Here is a 22,718-nt window from a genome sequence, read left to right on the forward strand (position 1 = left end):
CCGCGCCGAAGACATCGATCCGAGCCGAAGATATCGATCCGCGCCGAAGACATCGATCCGCACCGAAGACATCGATCCGCGCCGAAGACATCGATCCGCGCCGAAGACATCGATCCGCGCCGGAGACATCGATCCGCGCTGAAGACATCGATCCGAGCCGAAGACATCGATCCGCGCCGAAGACATCGATCAGCCGCTGAAGACATCGATCCGCGCCGAAGACATCGATCAGCGCTGAAGACATCGATCCGCGCCGGAGACATCGAATCTGCGCTGAAGACATCGGACTCGGGGGCCGCTTGCACACCGGACGTTTTTACGCGTCTGCGTAATACGACTGGATCTCTGCCGCAGACACTGAGGTTAAGTGTTTAACCGGGGAGGGGGGGGGGGGGGGGGCGGGGGGGGGGGGCACTGGAGCAGAGCATCGCTGAGAAGCGCCTCAGTTTTGGTCCTCGACCGTCACTGCAGGCGAGCGTACAAACCGTTCTCATCATCGCTCTCGAAAACCGGGGGGGGTTCTCCGCCCCCCCTTTCATTCCAGCCACACCAGCATCCCCCCCACCCCCCCCCCCCCCCCCCCCCCCCCCCACCCCCCCCCCAATCCCCCCCTCCCCCCATGCCTCCATCCCCTAAAAGCCTTGTTACCCCCACCCCACAGACACAGGTATGGACACACTGTACAACTCAGCTCCTAAACTCAGTCCTGCCACCCCCCTACCCCCCCCCCCAACGTTAATTGATATTCCAGACACAGTCGCAATTCCTGCATTGTAACGACTCGTTAATTGTTCTTAATTAAAGACAATTAATGTTTTCTGGGACCGTTCACCCTCCCCGGGGCCATAACAGAAATAACTGTGCTAGCGATGAATAAATATCCCCATATTCGCATCTTAATCAGCCAGAGAAAATTAACGATTCCTAATGATATGAGGTTCCATTAGAAACAGTTTAACATGTTAAACTGATGACTCAAACAGGCAGCCAGGTGAAGTCGGCCGGGTCCAAACTGCTCAAATTCTGTTCACCTGGTTCACTGGAACTAAATCATTTGTGGAAAAATGGCAATGAGCCAATGCTGAATTTTCACAAAACGGGTTTTATAGGGACGTATGGAAGGTTTTCAGCATGTTTTCAACAGCCTTAAATGATGAAGATACACTAATATTGGGGATATATATGCTAATATTCCGCGTTCTGTGTGCTACCCGTGTACTCTGCTCCTCATTTTGTGCTGTCCACGGACCGTGCTCTGCGTTTTATGAGCTGCCCGTGCAGTCCACTCCAGCAGCGCTCTCACTTAAGTGATTAAAAGGAAAAGGTCTCCCTCAGATCTGCTCGCCTGTAAGATTTAAGCCACTGGCAAACTTTTAAAATGTCAGTTTTTTTTAAAATTGGCCAATGGTAGAAACGTCTCCACACGCTCCCCCCTCCCTCTCCAACCCGACCCCTCGTTACACACCTGTCCTGACAGCACAGGCAGCCTTCTCCCCCCACAGGAAAACCGCCATTTCCCCTAACGTCTCGGAATGCGTTTTTAGAGCCCCTCTCTCCGCCCCCCGCCCCCCCCCGGAACGGAAACTCGTCCCCGAGACAGACATCATTAGGCAAGCGAGTCGGTTTTCCGAGAGTTCAGCCGTCCTCCGAGGGCCAGCGGTAATTTCATAAGTGCATTCTGCCGCGTTTTAATCTCCATCAGCGGGAGACAAGGCGGCCATTACGGCTCGACGGGGCGGCCATTATGGCTCGACAGGAGAATTTACACCTCGCTGAGCCTTGGCGGGAGAGCGCGGATTTCGATAAAGGGGCGGTCTTTCTGGGGCGCTAAAACCACTCTGGCGACCTCCGCTCCGCTTGACCGACTCGCTGAAGAGACGCGCCCAAAAATAGTCCGGGGTCCCTACTAGCCTCCACAGCAGTTTCCGAGAAGGTTTCCACCAAAAAAACCTGCCATCAAATGTCGGCTGGCTGTCTCTCTCAACGTCTGGTATTATTCTGGCTGTCAACAGTGCTCCACCCACAATGCTCCAGGGTGCTGGAGCGAGTCAAGTGTATCAGAGTACATCCACAAAAATATAACCCCACAACCACCAACGCCAACCCCTTAGACTACAAACAACAACAAGCCAAACAACAGCTCCACCAAAAATTCAGCCCCTCGACAACAAACTACACACAGCTCCACCACAAGCTGAGTCCTTTAAAAACCAACCAAGCGCTCCATCCCAAACTCAGTGTGATGTAATAAACGCTCAGTGACACACAGCACTCGTTTCTTCTGTTCAGTCCCCTCAGGCCCCTTCCTGCTTTCCCGCAGGGCTGCAGTGCTTTCCCATAACGCCCTCTGTTAGCCGAAACGCGCCCTGGCATTCTCGGGGGGGGGGTGGGCAGTAATGCACTTCCGCCCGACCCGCTCGCCTCTCGAAAAGGCCGAGGGCGGCCCGGATCAGGGGGGGGGGGGGCGAAGTGGGGAGACCCCAGGTTCTGCGCAACCCTTTTAAAATCTTAAAAGCAGGGGCAATAAAGTCCACCAGAAGGTCAGGATGGAGGCCGTCGCAGAAAGCACTTTGCGAGCACTCAGCTGAAGTGCACTCCTCTGCTGTGCCGGGGGGAGCAGCGTCTCTCCGAAACGCACAGGGGTCGTGAGGGGACCTGAGCACGGCAGTGACGGAACCCGAGTGATCCCTGAGACACACAGAGGGGTCGGCAGAGTCTCGCCTCGTCTCCGAACGCACGGCACCCAAAACGCTGCTGTAACGCCGCACCCGCGGCTGGCGCGACACGAGAGCCGCTTTCCAGCGGATAAATTCAGAACGTGTCCGACGTTTACAAAGCGGGAACTGGCTCCACCTCTTCAGCCAGATGTTTACCGGCAGAGACGCCCCCCCCCCCCTCCACCCCGGCACCCCCCCCCTTTCCTCTCGAATAAACGCCACCGGCTCCTTCAGAGGCCCAAATCAATACTCCCCCATTTCTGTGTCTCGCGATAATCCCATTCTCTTTGATTATGGTAATAAACACCTTCTCCCAGAAAGCCGTAATTCTGCCGCAGATAAGCACACGTCTGGGTCTGTGGGAAAGAGCAGTACAGACGCTGGAGCTGGGTGGCGCATGAAAGAGACTCAACTAGAGAAAAGAAAGATATCTCTAAATTAAATTCTGGCACTTCCAGACCGGTTTTCTCTTTGGGCTGTTCGTTAAGAACATACAACTGTGAAGCCTGGCAATATTCAGGCCTCCACTTATTAACACAATGAGACTCAACAGACATAAGCCTGTTTGTTATGGTGCTGGAATCTCTAATTCCACCTTACAAGGCTTTGTGAGTTCCCGTCGAACAGAAGCCATTTTTGGCCTCAGAAGCCAGGTGTGTGTTCTGTAGCCAACCAATGATTTAAATAAAGCAGTTGTGTGATGGAACGCATTTAGAGTTTTCCAGCACTGCTGCCACCCCCACCCCCCCCCCCCGGACTGGGGTTTGAGACCCCTGTGGTACAGGATGCATGTGGTGGAGGGGGGGGGTCGCACTGGGCAGTTTTTGGGCCTCCCTCTGCAGTGTACTCTGGTTCCAGCGATCAGCGTGGGCACGCATGTCTCAAGGGGGGGTGGGCGAGGAGTGCGAGTGTGACCTGACTAGGTGACACGCCTCCACAGGTCAGACTGAACAAACTGCAAAATCAGGGGGAAAAAAAGTACAAAAATGTTTTATTTATTTATTTATTTTTTTAAAGGTTGTGTCCTTCTGTGCCCGCTCCGCCCCCTGCACAGTCCGGTAACCATGGCGCCATTAAACATTACCTTCCGCTAACCTTGCTTTCAGGGTTTTCTTTTTCAATCTCTTTTTTTTTTTTTTAGAAGAATACAAAAATCAAAGGCCTCTGCCTCAGGGTGCAGCCAGAGACCTTGTTCATTAATCCCTCTCTCCTCCTCTCTCTCTCCCTCCCTCCCTCTCCCCCCTCTCTCCCTCCCTCCATCCCCCTCAGGTGAGAAAGAGAGAAGAAAACAGGTGAGTGCGGAGAGGGAAAACCAGAGCAGAGGCACCTTCACTCTTCTCTCTCTCTCTCTCTCCTCATCCTCCTCTACTGCAGTCCTGAGTGAGTTCCGGTACCTGAGGGTTGCCAAAACCGCAACCCACACAACAACAAAACAGCCCCCCCCCTCCACCCCCCCACTGCAGGTATGCGTGTACTGCAGCTCCTCCAAACACAACCCCCTCCATCCCCCCACTCCCCCCCCCCCCCCGCCCGCCCGCACACCTGCGTTCGTTTATATTCCACACGCAATCGCAAACCCCCGAATTGTAACGAGCTGTTAATTGCTCTTAATTAGATGTTTTTAATGCCCACCGAGGGGCGGTTTACCCTCCCCAGCCACACGTGCGTTAGAGCTGTCTGAGCGTGGCGCGGATAACGGATCGCCTCGAACCCGCGTCCCAGGACTCTGAATAAGCCGGATCAACAAACGCTTTTCACCCGACGCTTTTGTGCTCTCCGGCTAATTATTACTCATTTATAAATCATGGGAAGAAACTTCCGGGAAAAAAAAGTTTTCAGCAACATCGATCGATCGATCAAGAGACCGGCTGTGATTAAAAAACTAGCCCAAATGCTGAGTCCGCCGGAGAAAAAGAGTCGACCTCGTGCATAAGCATGGCAGCATGGCACAAAGGTGAAGGGTCAAAGGTCGAATCTGGAGAGGCTGCGGGTTTGAATCCCAAAATGATTACTAAAAGCCCAATGAGCCAGGAAACTTAAGGTCAGAACTTCACCCTTTAAAGTAATTTTTTTTTAACAGTAAAATTGGTCCGTCCACCAATAGTACTGTCAAACATGAATGTCAGCTAAAACACACAAGCACACCGAAATTCAATATACACCTTTATTCAACAGCGTCTCAGTCCTGTGTGGATGTTCGTCAGGACAAACTCTGTGGTAAAGGTGTATACACTGAGTTTCAGTGTGCGAGCTTCACTGAATTGCTCGTATTGTTAAGTCTTCTTTTATTTACTTCTTCTTTTTTCTGTTTTATACCTTGCCGCAGTGAAGGTAAAGCACGGTAAGGATGGAGTTTCCCAGCATCCCCCTGCACTACGACAGGAACGCCTGCGGCACTGTAAACGCATCACGCGCTAAACTGCTGACGGAGGGGGATTGGCTGGAGCACGCCTGCGGACTGCTGCAACAGTTTAAAAAAAACCAAAAAAAAAACAACACAAAAAAGGCAGCTTTCCTGAAAGCGTGAGAGCTGCTGGTTATCGGTCTTTCCCCCGCCGCGTCTCCCCGGACGCTCAGCACCGGGAGGCTTCGCCGCTGTGAACCTCGTGAGTTCGCCGAGTTTCGACGTTTACATCCGACCCTCAGACACCCTCTTGATAGTGAAATAAACGCGAGAGGGAAGAACGCGCCACAGCGAAGGTTTCGGGCAGCGAGCCGAGACGACGAGCCGATCCATCAGCGTCCGACCCCGCGGCGGGGGTCGCCACGGGAACCGGAAAAGATACGGTTGGGTGCGCCAAACAATCCGTGGGCCAAAACGCCAAAACGCACGCAACGCAGCTCCACCTGGCCTCCTCAGAGAAGGACAGAGAGGGGATAGAGGGATCAGAAAGAGAAAAGAGAGGGAGAGGAGGGAGGGAGGGAGGGAGGAGGAAGAAAAAAGAAATGAATAAAATAAAACAGGCTTACCTTTTGGTTGGGGTGGGAGCTCCTGATGACATCACCATGGTGTCGTTCATGTTATTGGCTATGGGCCGTGGAGGACTGCACGGAGAGGGGGGGGGAGAGAGAGAGAGGGGAGAGGGAGAGAGGGAGGGGGTGTAAGAGAGGGGGGGGAGAGAGAGAAAGGGAGAAGAAGAGAGGGAGGGGGTGTAAGAGAGGAGGGGGAGAGAGAGGGAAGGAGAGATAGAGGGGGGAGAGGGAGAGAGAGAGGGGGTATGAGAGAGAGAGAGAAAGAGAGAGAGAGGAGGGGGATAGAGGGGGGAGAGAGAGGGAGATGGAGAGTGGAGGGGGCAATAAAGAGAGAGGGGGGACAGAGAAAGAGAGATGGAAATAGGGGATAGAGAAAGGGAGTGAGAGAGGGGGATGGGGGGAGAGAGAGAGAGAGATATTACAGCACACGCAGAGCTTCAATCTGAATCACACTCTGGCTTCAGCTCGCTCCGCTCAGCTTCAGACGCTGTGGAGACTCTGAGGCGGTTCTGTCCTCTCCAGCGCGCGACAGAGCGAGCAGAACCCGCAGCATGACAACTCCGCCATCGCGCCCCGCCATCGCGTCCTGCCGTAACGTCGCGGTGCTGAGAGAGGGGAGGGCTGCCGAGGCAATAATAAAAGACAAAAATCCAAACACACAAAAAACAACAACAACAAGGCTCCTTGAACATCTCCAGGCCGTGAGTCACTTTGGGCCTTTCTGCTTTCCGCTCCTATTAGTGGGATGGAAACAGGAGTCTGGTCCGGGGGGGGCAGGGGGGGTACTCTCCTAAAAGTCAGTCAGGCAGCAGGCCCAGCAGCCTGTGATGTTTGGGGTCCTCACACATCCCGACCCAGGGTATTCAGTCAAAGAGGGCAGGCTAACAAAACCCCTGTGGCATGTCTTGTCCGCACCCCCCCCGCCACCCCCCAGGGTGTCCTCTAACCCCATTCCCCCCCCTTACAGAACAAAGCATCCGCCAAAAACCGGCACAAAAAATCGATGCCTAAACAGACGTTAATAATTCAGGTCCGTTTTGGCGCCTGTTCAGCTCCTCTGACCTTCAAACCTCGTCCACTTTCCTCTCCGGCCCAGAGAAAAAAGAGAAGAGAAGAGAGAAGAAAGGGAATAAAGAGACAGAACGGAGGGGAAGATAATGAAGGGAACGGGGTGGCGGAGAGCGGAGAGCGGATCGGGCGCCGGAGGAGCGGATCGCTAATTAGCCGCCGTTATCTGCACCCCCGGCCTGCCGCTGCTCAGTCAGCACAAAATCTGCACATTCACCCTACCTGCCTGTTTACAGCGGGGGGGGGGGGGGGGGGACCGCCAGGCAGGAGGAGAGACGTCCAGCTCCCCCCAGCGCTCGAGATCGCAGGTGGACGGACGGACAGACGGACGGACGGACGCAGACGCGCTCGATAACGTCTGCACAGCCCGCGTTTGCATAAACATCCACAAGCACACGCCTCGGCTCAGCTCAGCGTCGCGGCGCCTAGCGTTCCCGCTCCTGCTCTGACCATGCCAACCGCACTCAGAAACAAAACAAAACACAACCAGGCAACAAGAGATCTGCCCGGGACGTAGCCGGAGGTGCATAACATCCGAGTCAGAGGATTAAAATATTTCACGTGTTTTTTTTTATTTTGTTTTTTTTTTTTAAACGCTCCGATAATCTCCCCTCCTGACGTTCCGACCGGGAAGCAGAAGCTCCAAACGGCTTCGCTCGGACGCATCCCAACATGCCGAGCGCACGCTGTGCAGCGGGCGGCTCCGTGGGAACGCACTGTTCGCTGTCCCCCGCTTTCGCCCGTTACAAAAAAACCAACAGCCAAGAGCTACGGGCGAACTGGAGCCAAAGCAGGTCACACACTCAGCACTCACACACTCACACAGGGCCTGCCTCTCTGTGTGTCTCTATACCCTCACCATCACCAGGCAAGGCTTTAAACACACACACACACACACTCTCTCTCTCTCTCTCTCTCTCTCACACACACACACACACACACTCAAACTCACACACACACACTCACTCAAATTCACACACTCAAACTCTCACACACACACACACACTCACTCTCTCTCTCTCACACACACACACGTTCACTCTCTCTCTCACACACACAACACACACACACCCACACTCTCACTCGCGCACACACAACACACACACACACTCACTCTCAAACACACACACACACACACTCTCTCTCCCAACTCTCACACAAGTACACATTGTCACACACACACACACACTCTCTCAGACACACTCATACTCTCTCTCAGACACACACACACACTCACACTCTCTCTTGCTCACACACACTCACTCTTAAACACACACAAACACACACTCACTCTCTCACACACACACACTCTCTCTCACACATGCACACATTGTCTGACACACACACACACACACGCACACACACACACACACACACAGTCCTGCAGGTCCGAGCAGCCATGCACACAGACCATCTCAGGCTTGTTCAAACAGAGACTGAGCAAAGACGGGAGAGCACGGCGACCAGAGAGAGAGAGAGAGAGAGGGGAAGAGAGAGAAGGAGGGAGACAGGGAGAGAAGCAGACAGAGAGAGAGAGAGAGAGAATGCAATCACCTCTTTTGTGTAGAAAGCGCTCGCTGGAGCAGAGAAGCACATCCAAGCCTGCGGAGCCGAGCTTGTGGCAGGTCTTCCCCTGTCTGGCGCCCGACTGAATGAGCATCTTAATGCACTACACCGCTGCTGTCTCTAAGGGAACGGCCCAGTCACATGGTACGCCAGCCAATCGCACGCCTCCTCTGGAGGAGAGAGGCACTGTGCCGAGCCGGATCGGAGGGGAGCGGGAGACCTGCGCATTGGGCTAAACTCTCTCTCTCTCTCTCTCTCCCCACACCGAGTGTGTGTGTGTGTGAGAGAGAGAGAAAGACAGAGAGTGTGTGTGTGTGTGTGTGAGAGAGAAAGACAGAGTGTGTGTGTGTGTGTGTGTGTGAGAGAGAGAAAGACAGAGAGTGTGTGTGTGTGTGTGTGTGAGAGAGAGCCAGAGGGAGGGAGTGTGTGTGTGTGTGTGTGTGTGAGAGAGAAAGACAGTGTGTGTGTGTGTGTGTGTGTGTGTGTGTGAGAGAGAAAGACAGAGAGTGTGTGTGTGTGTGTGTGAGAGAGAGCCAGAGGGAGGGAGTGTGCTGGAGAGATGGATTCAGGGATGAGAAAGACAGAAAGGCTGAGAGCAAATTGAACTGAGAGAGCGAGAGAGAGAGAGAGAGTGCAATAGGAACGCAACACTTTTTAAATGATTGTTTTTAAACTCCGGGTGGAAAAGCTGCAGTGTTCACGGGCTGCAGACAATGATGTTTCAGGGATTTCACTGTGACACACCTGGGGTGGGGGACGGGGTAGAGTATGCTAGCCCACTCTCACAGTCAGTGTGTGACCGAGAAGCATTCCTCCTTCCACAGGACAAGAGCATCAGTCTCTCTCTCCGTTTCAGACAGAGCACTGCTCCTTTACATGGCTGTGATCTGTGTGTGTGTGTGTGTGTGTGTGTGTACATGCGTGTGTGTGTGTGTGTGTGTGTGTGTGTGTGTACATGCGTGTGTGTGTGTGTGTGTGTGTGTGTGTGTGTGCGTGCGTACAGCAGTAGAGACAGGTAACCGATAAATAAACGGTTCCTGGACAGTGTGTTCCATGAGACACTGCCACCTTGTGGCCCAATCGGGGAACTCCCGGTGTAACGGAGTGGACAGCATTGTGTCAATCATCAGAACCCGAGTCCTGCAGCGTAACCCAGGCCACAAAGCATCCGCGTTATAAAACACAGAATAAAAGGTGCGAGTTCAGACCTGCCGAAATCTTCTGCACAGCTCAGAGTGAACAGAGACAAAGGGGCATTGTCTAGCGTGCAGAGGAGGGGGGGGGGGGGTGGGATGGACCGTCACGTTTTCTCGGAATGTTGGCGGTGTTAGCGTTTGTATCGTTTTCCAGCATTCCGGAATGTTCGAGGCATTCCGCCTGATCCGACCTCCCCTCCCCACACTCCCCCACCCAACCCGCACCTATGGCACAATGCAGACTACACAGTCCTTTGCCAAATGAGCCAGGCTCACCGCAACTTCCACCGGCACCAACAGGCCCGTGCACAATCCCTCCTGGCCCCGCCCCTAGAGCCGATTATTCGGCAGGTCACCCGGGGACACCGCGTGGGCGTGTGTTCCTGTACTCCCCCTTTCATAATCCCCTCTTTTTTGGGGTAGGAGTTCGGCCCCCCGAGACGCGTTTAGAGATCGGCGTCACCCATTCACCGTCGGCGAGCGGGGTGGTCAGGCAAAGCCCCCCCTCACTGTTCACTGGCCTCCCAACGCAACACAAAACATGAAAAAACCACAGAAGAAGAACAGCAACAGCAACAAAGATAAACTACTCTACCCAAAAACACCCCAAACGTGTTTACAGCAGGTGAATTACTCCTATTTATCTTTACAACAGGGCGGTGTGCTGTACCTAAGAGCTGCAAATCCAATCCAAACGTTTCTAAAAAAAAAAAATGTAAATAAAAAAAACAAAAAAAAAAAAACAAAAGAAGACAAAAAGCCCCCCAGTGGCAAGCAGGCTCATTTGCATGCCCTACATGTGACTAGGCTTTAAGGGTGGTCTTAGCAACAGAGGGGGGGGGGGAAAAAAACCTCGGCAGAAAGAAGAAGAAGAAGAAGAAAAAAAACAAAGCAAGAAAAGCAGCTATTTAACTGGGAATTGAGGCCAACTCTACTCCCGGGTTTTAAAATTCTACCCAGGAAACACGGCGGATCTTTTCAACGCAGCCCAAGCCACAGACAGTAAATCAGCGGGTGCGTTAACGGCACTGTGGAATCCTGGCAACCCCATCGCCATTCTGAAAGCTCGCCAGGGCACCGGTGCCATAATTAACGACCGGCCATAAATTAATAAGGCATCTATACTTCACACGCAGGTACAATGCATCTCATTCACACACCGATTTATAAACGGTACGTGGGAAACGCTTGGCCTGGATATGTCTCTTTTTTAAAAGAATCTGGCCCCCCAGAGACTAGTAGGTAAAGAGCACTGGTATAAAAACCATAAAAATAAAAATAAAAAGAAAACCCAGAAGAAAAAATAAAAACATCCACCAAATTGCAACCAGTTTGCAACAGAGAATTTATTCAGCAACAGTAACTGGCCAGTTAACATTTTAACATTAAATTCACTTGAAAGATGTTCGTAACCAGAGTGACTTACAGTGCAAGAGAACATAAGCAAATCTACCAAAGTTACCAGAACAGCGGCCAACTAAAGTGCAACATCACTAAAGCCCGGAACATAAACACTATGCCAACTCAAATACCTTCAGCATATTTACTACTCAGAAACAGAGCACCATAAGCATAATCACAATTCAGAACCAGAGCACCATAAGCATGATCACAATTCAGAATCAGAGCACCATAAGCATGATCACAATTCAGAATCAGAGCACCTTAAGCCCAATCATAACTCTGAATCAGAGGACTGGGATAATCAGAACTCAAAGCCAGGACCCAGCAAGGCTTGGCATTCCTGAGCATCCACTGCAAATCACCCGCAGATTAAACAAAGAGCCGGCCTGTTGTGGAACAGAAATTCTCCACATTCTTTTTGGATAAAAAAATGGTGAATAAACGCACTCAGCCGGGAAGAGGGAATTTAATTCCCTGGTTAAATCGGGCGGGGATGAGATTAAAGACCGCTGTCCCTCTCCTAATCGCTCGCACCTTAATGTTAATTTGAAAACGAGGGCGAGACAAATCGCCGTACGCCACTGGCCTCCCTGAAGTCCAGCGAACACGCTCGGTAACTCACGGTCCCGTTCATTACACACGTATGACCGAATGTGAAAACTGAACTGAACGCTCATTAACGAGTTTCTGCCCAATCAGCCCTGGACAGGTTCACGTCGCCGGGAAACAAGCGATTGAGAGACGCCCTTTCACCACTCAGAACAGAAGTGTGAAACCCATATTTCTCCACGGCGTACAGATTCATTTTTTCCCCCTCGTCGGAGAAAAGGCTGGGTTATCTGATGGCGGGTGAAATTGCGCAAGCAAGCGACCCAGCGGTCCGGATGTTCCGGTCGCACAGGTTGCCAGGTCCGCTAATTGATTCCCCAGCGCCATCGCTAGGAAACCTGCTCGAAATGGGAAAGATAACATTTCTGTTGGACGAGGCAGGGAGTGGGGGACCTCAGCACCCTGAACCCAGTATGCTCCGATTCGCTGCTCCGATTCGCTGACGACCCTGGTTCAGAGCGATGCGATTCGCTAACGGCCCTGGTTCAGAGCGATACGATTCGCCGACAGCCCTGCTTCAGAGCGATATGATTCGCCGACGGCTGTGGCTTGGAGCTCCCGCTCACTTCACTCGGCAAATCAACCTCCCGCGTTAGTTGCGCCATCCCATAATAAGGAACTCAAGTGATGATTCCTCTTAATGAGTGTTGGGTTTCATTTTCCACAGAACGGCGGGTACGCAGAGGAGTCAGAGGCAGACGAAGCGCCCGCGAGGAGCCCGTCTCAGCGTAATTAAACTAAGAGCACTTGTGGGGACGCCATGAATTCTGATGAAAGCCTGAAAGCCTGGTCCAGAATACGAGAGCAGCTTCTGCTCCACAGACAGCGAGAATCATTCAGCACCAGCACATACCCCTTCCATCAAAACTACACACACACAACACACACACACACACACACACACACACACACACATACCCCTTCCATCCAGACTACACACACACACACACACACACACACACACACCCCTTCCATCCAGACTACACACACACACACACACACACTTACAAACCCCCACACACACACACAACACACACACACACACACACACACACACACACACACACACACACACACACACATACACATACCCCTTCCATCCAGACTACACACACACAACACACACACAACACACACACACAGATACACACACACACACACACACACACACATACCCCTTCCATCAAGACTACACACACACAACACACACACACACACAATGCGCACACACACACAACACACACACTTACAAACCCCCACACCCACCCACACACACAACACACACAATGCGCACACACACACACAACACACACACTTACAAACCCCCACACCCACCCACACACACAACACACACACACACACACACACACACAATGCGCGCACACACACACACACACTTTCAAACCCCCACACACATACACCCATGCACACACACACAGTATTGATGGAAGCGATATTCGGTGACGCTGACAAGAGACTTGGGCCTGATCACCACTTCCTGTACCTGTCAGGACCTGTGACATCAGCACACAGCCACCGGGGACTTCCTGAGAGCCTCTTCACTAGAAGAAGAGATAAAAGTCTTTCCAATTTACTTCACACAACTTTTGGTTTTTTTCGCTTGGCTTGCGTAACACTGACCGTCTCCACCACTGGGGTTTTCCTAAACCAGTTCGGGCTCCAGTTACCCGGGAGGGGGGCTGGTGGAGTGTAAATGTAATGTGGGGGGGGGGGACTGAGTAAATGGTCAGTATGACGGCTCTCTGAGTTTGGTTTTTGCAGAGAGGACGTGCGGGAGGGGGGTGGGGGGATGTGTGTGTGGGGGTGGGGGGCTGGGGGGGTTTGGTTTTGGCAGAGTGGGACAGTAAATACAGTGGCTGGAGTACTGCTATGCATGAACGGAAGGCTGAGAGGCGAGGCATACATTTAGAGATGGAGGAAACGGGACAGAGGGAATTATGGGCCGCACTGAGGAATGGGGACCTTTAGACACGATGGCAGAGGTGCGCTCAGGTGCGCCATGGTCTCTCTCTCTATCTTCCCCTCCCTCCCTCTCTTTCCTTCTCACCATCCTTTTTCGAAAAAGGTTTTTCAGCCAAAGGTATTTGTGTCAGCCATTAGTGAGATTTAGCACGCGGTTTCTTCGGTGCAGTATTAGAAGAATTCTCAGTTAAAACAACACGAAAATATTTCTGCGTGAGTTTGAGAAACATCCCCAAATTTTTAAACAGCAGAAATAACAGAGTTATCAGTGGAAGTCATCCAATCCTGAGGGCACACTATTTTTATTTTTTCTCATTTTAATCAGGCTGATTGTAGCTGACAGAAACTATAATTCATAAAGGACGCGAAGTTAAGCTTGCTCCTTCCCGTATAATTTTTTCATTCACTCTTTCCTTGTGCGTCGGTCCAGTTATAACAATTACATTATACTCTAATTGTGATCGCGGTCCTTCCTTTGCGGCTACGTCATCCAATGCTTTTATCCTTTGTGGTCCGTTTGTACGGAAACCTCAAAAAGAACAAAATCAATACAATTCATCTATATGAGCACGGAACATTCTCTGACCTCAGCCCCAACAAATCTGGTTTAATTTTTGTTTCAATCTTGAAATACAGTCAAGCATTTTCCCCCCAAACCTATTCTCCTCCTCCTCCTCCTCCTCGTTGTTCTCCCTCAGGTGAAGCAATCGTTTTCTAGAAAATCAGTGATGGGGTGAAGGGAATAAAATAAAATAGGCGCGAGCGCGAGCGTTTGGTCTGTGCTGCTTTCCGGGCGGACGGGCGCGTGTTCGGTTTTTTCTCATTCGGCTGAAAGGCATCTCGCGCACTGGAAATAAGCGCCTAACTACCCCCGAGCCGCGAATCTCAATTCTCATCACAGAGACGCGGAGAACAGGCGCGCAAAAGTCGCCGGCGATTCTCCGAGCTGAAACGGATACATGCGTCCGAAAACCCCAAAGGGGGAGTCACTGCTAGCGCAGATTCATCTGCTCCTCTGACCGGCGGATACATTTTTACTCGCTTTATATGAAAAAGAGGCTCGCGTAAGCTCTCAGGTGCGACAGTCCTCGCAGCCTTTTCCCTCTGCCGGCTCAGCCTGCGTTATTCACACAGTCCAATCGCCATCAAAACCCGCATTCCAAAAGGCGAAGAAAACCCCTTCAGAGACCAAAGCGGCGTAAAAAAAAAAATCAACACTGTTCCTCAGCTGCAGTGGGAAAACGGACCGCTGTCTCGCATTCTGTCAATTAGATTTACACACTGCTTCAAATTTGCTCGACGTGGGGGGGCGGGGGGGGGGACGTCTATGCCACACCAGACGAACCAGGGGAACGGGGCAAATTTCGCAGCTTCGACAGAGGCATCGCGGTTATTGCTTTTTCGCTGTTGCCCAGACCCACTTAATTTATTTTGTCACTCTGAGGACAGTGAAGACGTGTAAAAATGAGATGCAGATGACCCACTGAGAATTCACAGCACTCCGATAAAATTACATTATTTATTTGCTTACTGGGTAACAGGAATCATCCAGGAATCCATGAATAATTTCAATCTATTATCCACTTACAGGGCAGGACATCTAAAAGCAATTAGTCAAATTTGACCGGTCCAGTCCGCCGTCCTAACCCATGGGACTCGAACCTGCAACCCTTCTGTTTCTGAGTCGTTTCCTAACCACACAGTCTGGGCCCACCTCTCACCGTAAATCACGCAGTGTGGGGACGGCGAGATTTCTCGGGACTGTGATTTCCCCGCAGATGCCTAACGATCTGACACAGAGATTACCCCACGGCGAACGAACCCACCCGGAAAAAAAAAAACATCAAGCATCCGTCTCCTGCTTCCGGCCCGGTATTTTAAATGTCAGGCACTGGGTGGTGCCAGCTGAGCTTGGAACGGAGAAATTAAATTAGGGTTGTGAAGTTTGTGGGGGCGACGGCTCATAAATACTGGCAGGACGCTGCGTCTACATAATTCAGCTTTAAAACTTAGGCGTGATTTCCCCCTCCAGGGCCGTACGTGTCCAATAAAACCAGAATCTTAAGGACACAAAACTCCATTCCCCGGAGTGCCGGTGTGTGTGTGTGTGTGTGTGTGTGTGTGTGTGAGCACGCACACTCAAGTTGTAAACAGCGATGCTGGCTCACTCCCATATTCTACCTCAATAAAAAAAAGTCTTCACCAAGGACAAATGCATCTGCAGCAGTGCCATAAATTATTCGGAAAATTAAATAATTAAGACTAGAAGCTGGAAGGAAAATCTCCAAACAGACAGGCCCTCTCTGCTCGCCCACATAGCTGTGACTGGCTGATTCACAGTCCCAACGGCAGCTGTGATTGGCTGATCCACAGTGCCAACGGCAGCTGTGATGGCTGATCCACAGTGGCAATGGCAGCTGTGATTGGCTGATCCACAATGCAAATGACAGCTGTGATCGGCTGATCCACAGTGCCAACGGTAGCTGTGATTGGCTGATCCACAGTGCCAACGGCAGCTGTGATTGGCTGATCCACAGTACCAAGGGCAGCTGTGATTGACTGATCTACAGTGCCAAGGGCAGCTGTGACAGGCTGTTCCACAGGAGTAACTTCTGACGGACTGTGGAGTGAAAATAAATAATTAATGTGAGCCAGCACTTTAGCCAGGTAGACAGAACACGCGTGTGTGCTCACCAGTTAGACACAGAACACGCGTGTGTGCTCACCAGTTAGACACAGGACACGCGTGTGTATTTTTGTTGCACACTCCCAAATGGCCACGGGGGGGGGGGGGGGGGGGGATTAAGTGAGAAATGAAATCCTCCATGTGTACAAGGCTGAACATATTGCCAGTTTACAGGGCTTTGCACACACGCCTTTTCATGCCTGTGATCTTCAAGCACACTTAGACTGAGGGATTTGAGTCTCCGAGGCAACCAAGCATTTAAAGACACCAAATGAGAAATACAAATACTGCTCATTTAGTTTTTCTGAAATACACCAGTGAATGTTTACTTGCAGAACTTGGAATCAATTCAAATTCAATAATTAGCACAAAGAAAGATTCTTAGGATGTTAAAGAGGTTTTTAATTGTGTTTTTACAGGTGCACAGAGAGTGCACACTTTGTGTTTGTGTGTGTGTGAGTAAGAGGGCTTTTTTTATTTTTTACTGAAATTTGCAACTGGAGCTCTTAGCAGATTCTTTCAGCCAAAGGGATGAACACAAGGTGCACTTGGCTTCCAAATAATAAGGTTTTTTTTTTTTTTTTTTAAAGCTAAAGAAAAACTCAACTCAAAAATAGATCATAGAGCTGTCAGCGTCTGATTGCTCCTCTTCCTCTCTTACTCAAAGCCGAACCTGCTCGGGTCTGTGTTGAGGAAGCTAACGGCGCACACGACGCTCCCAAAGTGAAAATTCAGGAGCACATTAACGCGTCGCAATTAGTGCTCCTGAATTATTTTTCCAGTCAAGCGCACATCAATTTTCAGGAGCAAAACGCCCCTTAAAAAAAAGGGAGCATTGTCGACCCCCGAGGAGCCGTTTTGGGAAAGAGTTCTGGAGGGGCCGCGTTCGTCGGAGGGGTGCGAGGGCGAGGGTACGCTCTCCCCCGATTCGACGAGGGAGGCAGCGATGCGCGTCGCGGGGTAACGAGCGCGATCTGGCGCTCCAAAACCGAGGAGGAAAAACGCCAAAAAGCGCCACCCCCCCAAAACCCTCCAGCCCCTCCCTCCCTCCCTCCCTCCCCTCAGGGGAACGACGCGGCGAAATCATTTATCATCAGGCCGTCGCCGCGCTACGGGGAAGTGAGGGCCGCCATTTTTCACCTTCGGCTGACGGCGCCCGATGCGTCCTCCCCGGCAGGTTCCAATTACACTCCACTCCCCCGACGGAACCCGCCATCGCCAACGCCGCCATCGCCGCGACACCGCCGCCCGGCGAGAGGAAACGGGGCGGAGCCGCCAACGCCAGACGGCCGCGAAGATTTAAAGGGACGCGTCCGCCATTATTAAACGTGAATTAATACTGCTGGGGGGGGGGGGGGGGGGGGGGGCAGGGGAAGGGTTTATAGAGTCCTCCTTTAAAAAAAAAAAAAAAAAACAAAGTTTAAAATCTAACACCTCGTGTTCAATAGCTTCATTTAAATAACAGGAAGGCGTCTCACTCTGTTATCCTGGAGTACAGGACGTACGGAGCTCGCTAATAATAAAAATAAAGACTAAAGGTTAAATGGGTGTTTACCATAGACACAGTGGCTAAGGCACAAAGACGGCTCGCCACACAAAAGGACTGGCGTTAGCGGCTAAAGAAGACTGGCAGTTCGTTCATACGCACGTCGAGCGCGCTGTGGTCTGCATTCGCGGATGTGGCTCTGTATCTGTGCCCCTGAAAAGCAGTGGGGGAAAAAAGGAGGAATAATAATGAGGAGCTGTGTCACCTTCACCAGAGTTACAGCTCCTGGCACCTCAGAAACGCTATCAAAATATGAGCTAGCAACATCTCTGCCTCGCTCGCTCACTCACTTCCTCTCTCAAAGTCACTGATCTGCTCTCTCTCTCTCTCCCTGTGAGCCTCTCTCTCTCACTCTCTGTCTCCCTGTGTGTCTCTCTCTCTCTCTGTCTTTCTCCCTCTCTCTCTCTGCTTCTCGCTCTCTCTCTGAGGCCCTCGTAGTGACCTCAGCCATCTCAGCCTTTCAGTCCCTCTCTCTCTCTCATCTGTGGACAGGATTAACTTCACCAGACCACTCTGCACTCAGACTGCTTTCCAAGGCCCAGCGCTGCCATTTCAATTTGGAAAGGCAGGGATCACATTATCAAACAAACAATAACACGGAACACAGAGGAACAGAGCAGAATGGAACACAGAGGAACGGAGCGGAACACAGGAGAATAGAATAGAACACAAGAGGAACGGAACACAGGAGAACAGAATGGAACACAGGGGAATGGAGCGGAACACAGGAGAACAGAATAGAACACAGAGGAACGGAACACAGGAGAATGGTATGGAACACAGAGGAACGGAACACAGGAGAATGGTATGTAACACAGGGGAACGGGATGGAATGTAGTGGAAGGATTGGAACATAGCAGGAATGAAAAGGAAGATGGCAGAATAGAACAGAACACAGCAGAGAGGAAGGAAATGAAGAGGGCGGACGGAATGGATGGTGGTGGTGCTGCAGTTCTCTGAAAGCAGACAGAACCAGCAGAGCCCCACACCCAGCTTTCAATCAGCAGTTCTGTCACGGCCCAGGTAAGGACAGGACGCCCCCCTGTACCCCCCCTCCCACCCCGGTCTCTGACACTAATCTGCTGCGTATCAGAACAATTTGGTCTCCTCTCAACGTCATTCAAAATGACAAGAAATGACAAGACGGCCAGTGACCAATCACATCGATCCGCCGTCTCGGGGCGAGCGGCGGAGAGGGCGGGCGTGGCGTGGCGTCGTGTGAAGCTCTGCACGTCCTCCCGGGGCCCCCGACGCGCCCATCACATTAAAATAAAGGCGCCATTACGTTCTTATTCACGGCGGATGGTAATAAACCCGACTCATCCCTCCCTCCTCGTCCCAGACGCATTTAGGGCAATGGACCGGGGCGTGGGGCGTGACGCCGGCTGCCTCGGGCTTAATCGAAAGATTTTGGGCACCCCCCGCCCCACCACCCACCCTCCCCGCCTCCCCACCCCCCCGCGCCTCACACCGCCCCCCCACCCACTCCAGAGCAATTCAGAGGAGCATCCGCCGAGCGCTCGGGTTCGATTTCTCCTAAGATCCATTTCTCTGCGTAAGTGCGCCTGAGTGGATTTTAACCTTGACAAAAGGGCTTTAGGAAAATACCTCATTAATCTCCGCGCAATGAGCAATTCTGGGGCTTTAATATTCAGCTCGGTGGAAAACAAACACTAGAACTCTCACACAAGGCAACTGCAGTGCCCCTGTGAGGACAAAAAACTAAATACATTTCCCTTCTCATTCAAACCTTTAATTCCCCAATTCAAACTTACCATTATAAAAAACTCAATTTTTTTTCTCATTCATGCACTACTAATTGCAGCCCCAAGTTTCTATGGGGGGGGGGGGGGGGGGTGTACGGTAATCACCATGGTAACTTGGCGCAGCGCACCGTAGCGATATTTCCGTCTTCACCAGAGGCCGGGCGGCTTCTGTGTCTCCGCTTCTGAAGTGGCGGCCGGGATGCACACGCATATTTTCTGTGCACGGCTCGGCCTGCCGTTCCCGCGGGGGGGGGGTGGGGGGGTCCAGCGGCACGGGTCAAACGGCTCACCGCTAAAAAGCCCCGCGAGGACACCGCGGGGGGGGGGGCAGCTTCTTCATTTTTAAATGACCCGTCCCGGGAGAAAGCTCCAGGCTGACCGCATCGGGTCATAAATAATGCCCCGCCCGCAGCGTAACCATGGCGACAACCGGGGGACGTGGGGGCGTGGGGGCGGGCGGGGGGGGGGTGGATGGCCATCGCTGGAGCCAAGAAAACACACACACACACACACACACTGGCCTGCATTCAATCAACACCTGTCCTCAACTTTAACTTTAAAGCAAGCTTTACACTTTCTCTTCCCTAACTCAGTTTGGCCAGTTAGTTTCACTGACTGCTGAGCTCACCAAAAAAAAAAACACACCAAAAAAAAAAGTGTGAAGCACAGGGAAAAAAAACAATTCTTGCCTTTTACCGTTAGTCAGAGTTAAGGGGGGGGGGGGGGGGGGAGTGCCAACAGTGTGATTTAAACTTCAAAAAAAGAAACTACAAAAGTGCCATCTGGAAAGAACAGACTCCTGTAAGTTCAATTTTTACCACTTGATGAAAAAATGGCCTAATATCTGAAAGACAAACAAGAAATAATAAAGAGCGAAATGCACCCTGACCCCGACTCACTTGACTTTCCGTAAAACGAATGCATTCATTCCTCACTGGCTATGAATCCATATTTCATATTTATGCTATGCATATTTATGGCATAAATCACAGGGCTATAAATATACATGCAGTCTCTCGCATATCCACACGCACACACACACACACACACACACACTCGTCACTCATATAAATATACAGTGAGGGGAGTGGAGAGTGGTGGAGGGGGGAAAGGCGATTGGGCGTTTTTCGAGAGCTGAGAATGGGAGACGGAGAGAGAGCAGGAGGCCGCAGTGCGTTTCCAGGGGAACCGGGTTCATCCAGGAGTCGCCATTTTAATACGTTTAGCATTTTACTTTTACAAAAATATTCAGCTTTAAAAAAAAAAAAACCAAAAAAAACCCCACAGAGCCAGCAGGAGAGCTCACCCACACTGACTGTTTTTTTTCTCACCTATCCGAAGAAAGCGCTGACTCAGCACTCTCAACTCAAGAATAAATCCAGAGCATTACTGTCTGTTGGAACTTGCTAAAGTTTTTTTTTTTTAAACGTAAATTGTGTTTCCCTTAAATTATTTAAAACTGAATGTGATATTCTGAAATGGAGAGAAGATCTAAAATCTCAAGCAAAGGAAAAGATTATTCTTTAGTTTTTTTGTAGTTATTTGTTACATGTTATTTTCAAAACTCCAAAAACGACTAAATCCAGAAATGGATTTCTCATTATTTATAATGAGCGTGGCGTGCACGTTTACACACCTGGCAAATACACCCACAGGTGTTGAGTGGACAGAATCTCGACAAATCAGAGAGCCTCCCACAGTGTCTTCCCAATTTCGTTTAGTCATTACTGCAGAGAAACACTTGATTGGTAGACCCTTGACAGACGTCCTGAAGAAACTCTGCCAACTGAAACTTATGTGCTTTTCGACACCGTAATAAATAAGCAAAATTTGCAAGAGTCGTGCTGTGTGGGAGTTTATTGGATTATTATTCGAACCATTTCTGGGAGCCACCTGCTTCTGCGCACAGCTGTCAAGCAGTTAATCCTGCGAGTTTTCGTCCTGCCGATGCGTGATACGTCTTACCATCGCCGGCAAGAAACAAACACAGAAACCGTTCAGATCCACAACATTCGCAAATGGTCAGCCATGCCAAATTCTGCCAAAAATGAACACATCTACACAAGCCAAAACTGCGCAAGAATCGGTTTACCACAAATGTTCAAGAGCGTGAATCCCTGACGGTCAGGGTGCAAATCAAAGCTCCTCTTCCTCCCGTCTGTGTGAATTAACCGACCGCGCGAGAAGAAGGCGTCTGACACCGCCGCGTCTTTCAGACGGACAGCGATCCCGCTAAGTGCACGTGCGTGAGGACACCTTAACAATCCAACCGACGCGCACGTGCTCTTGGGGCACTGTCAGGGATTTTGGGGTCCCATGGTAAGATCTCACATTGGGCCCCACCACCCCAGTCTGCTCCAGAAGCTCCTATGTTCCAACATTTTTTGAGGGCCCCAATCAGTCAGGGCCCAGTCAGAAACCCCGCCCCCCCCCCCGCCCAAATCCTCAAACCGCACCCCTCCACTATGCACAAATCTCTCTCATCACAGCTGCGATACACAGCATTGGAGAGAATGGGGAAATCGAACGCAGCGGAAACATCGCTAGTATGCGTTTCAGGAGATACGACTCAAACACAGCCTGCAAACAGCGAGCGATCCCGCCAAGCTCCGCTAAATCATCACCGCGAACAAATCAGACTGAGCAACACAACCCTGAGCTACGCTTCTGGTCCACTGAGGACGGGCCGCGTTAGATTTAATGGAAAACGAGCGATATCATCTGAAACTATGAAATATGGATGATCGGCGCTTTAAGCTCTCTAAATAATGAAAGATATAAACTCGGCTGCGGCCTGGCCCCCGAGCTTCAGCACAGTATCAGTGAGTTAAAATAGAAGTGATACAAATACAAATGATACAGCAGTAAAAAGATATGTACTGCAGCAGTCTTCAATTTACTCTGAGACACAAGAGGTTATCTCTTCAGCGCCGAACTCAAAGCCTACACCAAAAACGATTGTAAAATTTGTATGAGGAAGTAGAAAAATCTACACCGATTTATCATCCCAACATTCAAAGAAAGAAAAAAGACGAAGAAAGAGAGCTGATAACAGATGGACAGAGAGAAAAAAAAAACGACAGAAGACAATGTTCACCGACCTTCCACACAAGAGAAGGTGCCAAGTTTCGATCTGGCAGTTTGGCACCGTGATTCTGATAACAACGTTAATTAATAACGTTAATAACAATTAACAGAAGCAGA

The 22,718-nt window shown here is 51.0% G+C and overlaps 1 protein-coding gene across 9 annotated transcripts in view; it reads right to left on the reverse strand.

Annotated features, from left to right (window-relative positions):
- The window catches only part of dtnbb (dystrobrevin, beta b), a 98,986-nt gene that overhangs the window by 30,126 nt on the left and 46,142 nt on the right, over positions 1-22,718 (reverse strand). For all 9 annotated transcript variants that reach the window (XR_004765772.1, XR_004765771.1, XM_035422580.1 and 6 more), the window contains one exon: positions 5,688-5,762. Coding sequence is in view for 7 of the 9 variants with exons in the window: in XM_035422580.1 (XP_035278471.1) it covers positions 5,688-5,762 (75 nt within the window). In the remaining 2 variants the exon portion in view is untranslated. The remainder of the gene's footprint in view (positions 1-5,687; positions 5,763-22,718) is intronic.

Source organism: Anguilla anguilla, chromosome 6, assembly GCF_013347855.1.
Source record: "Anguilla anguilla isolate fAngAng1 chromosome 6, fAngAng1.pri, whole genome shotgun sequence".
In the NCBI taxonomy this organism is placed as follows: Eukaryota; Metazoa; Chordata; class Actinopteri; order Anguilliformes; family Anguillidae; genus Anguilla; species Anguilla anguilla.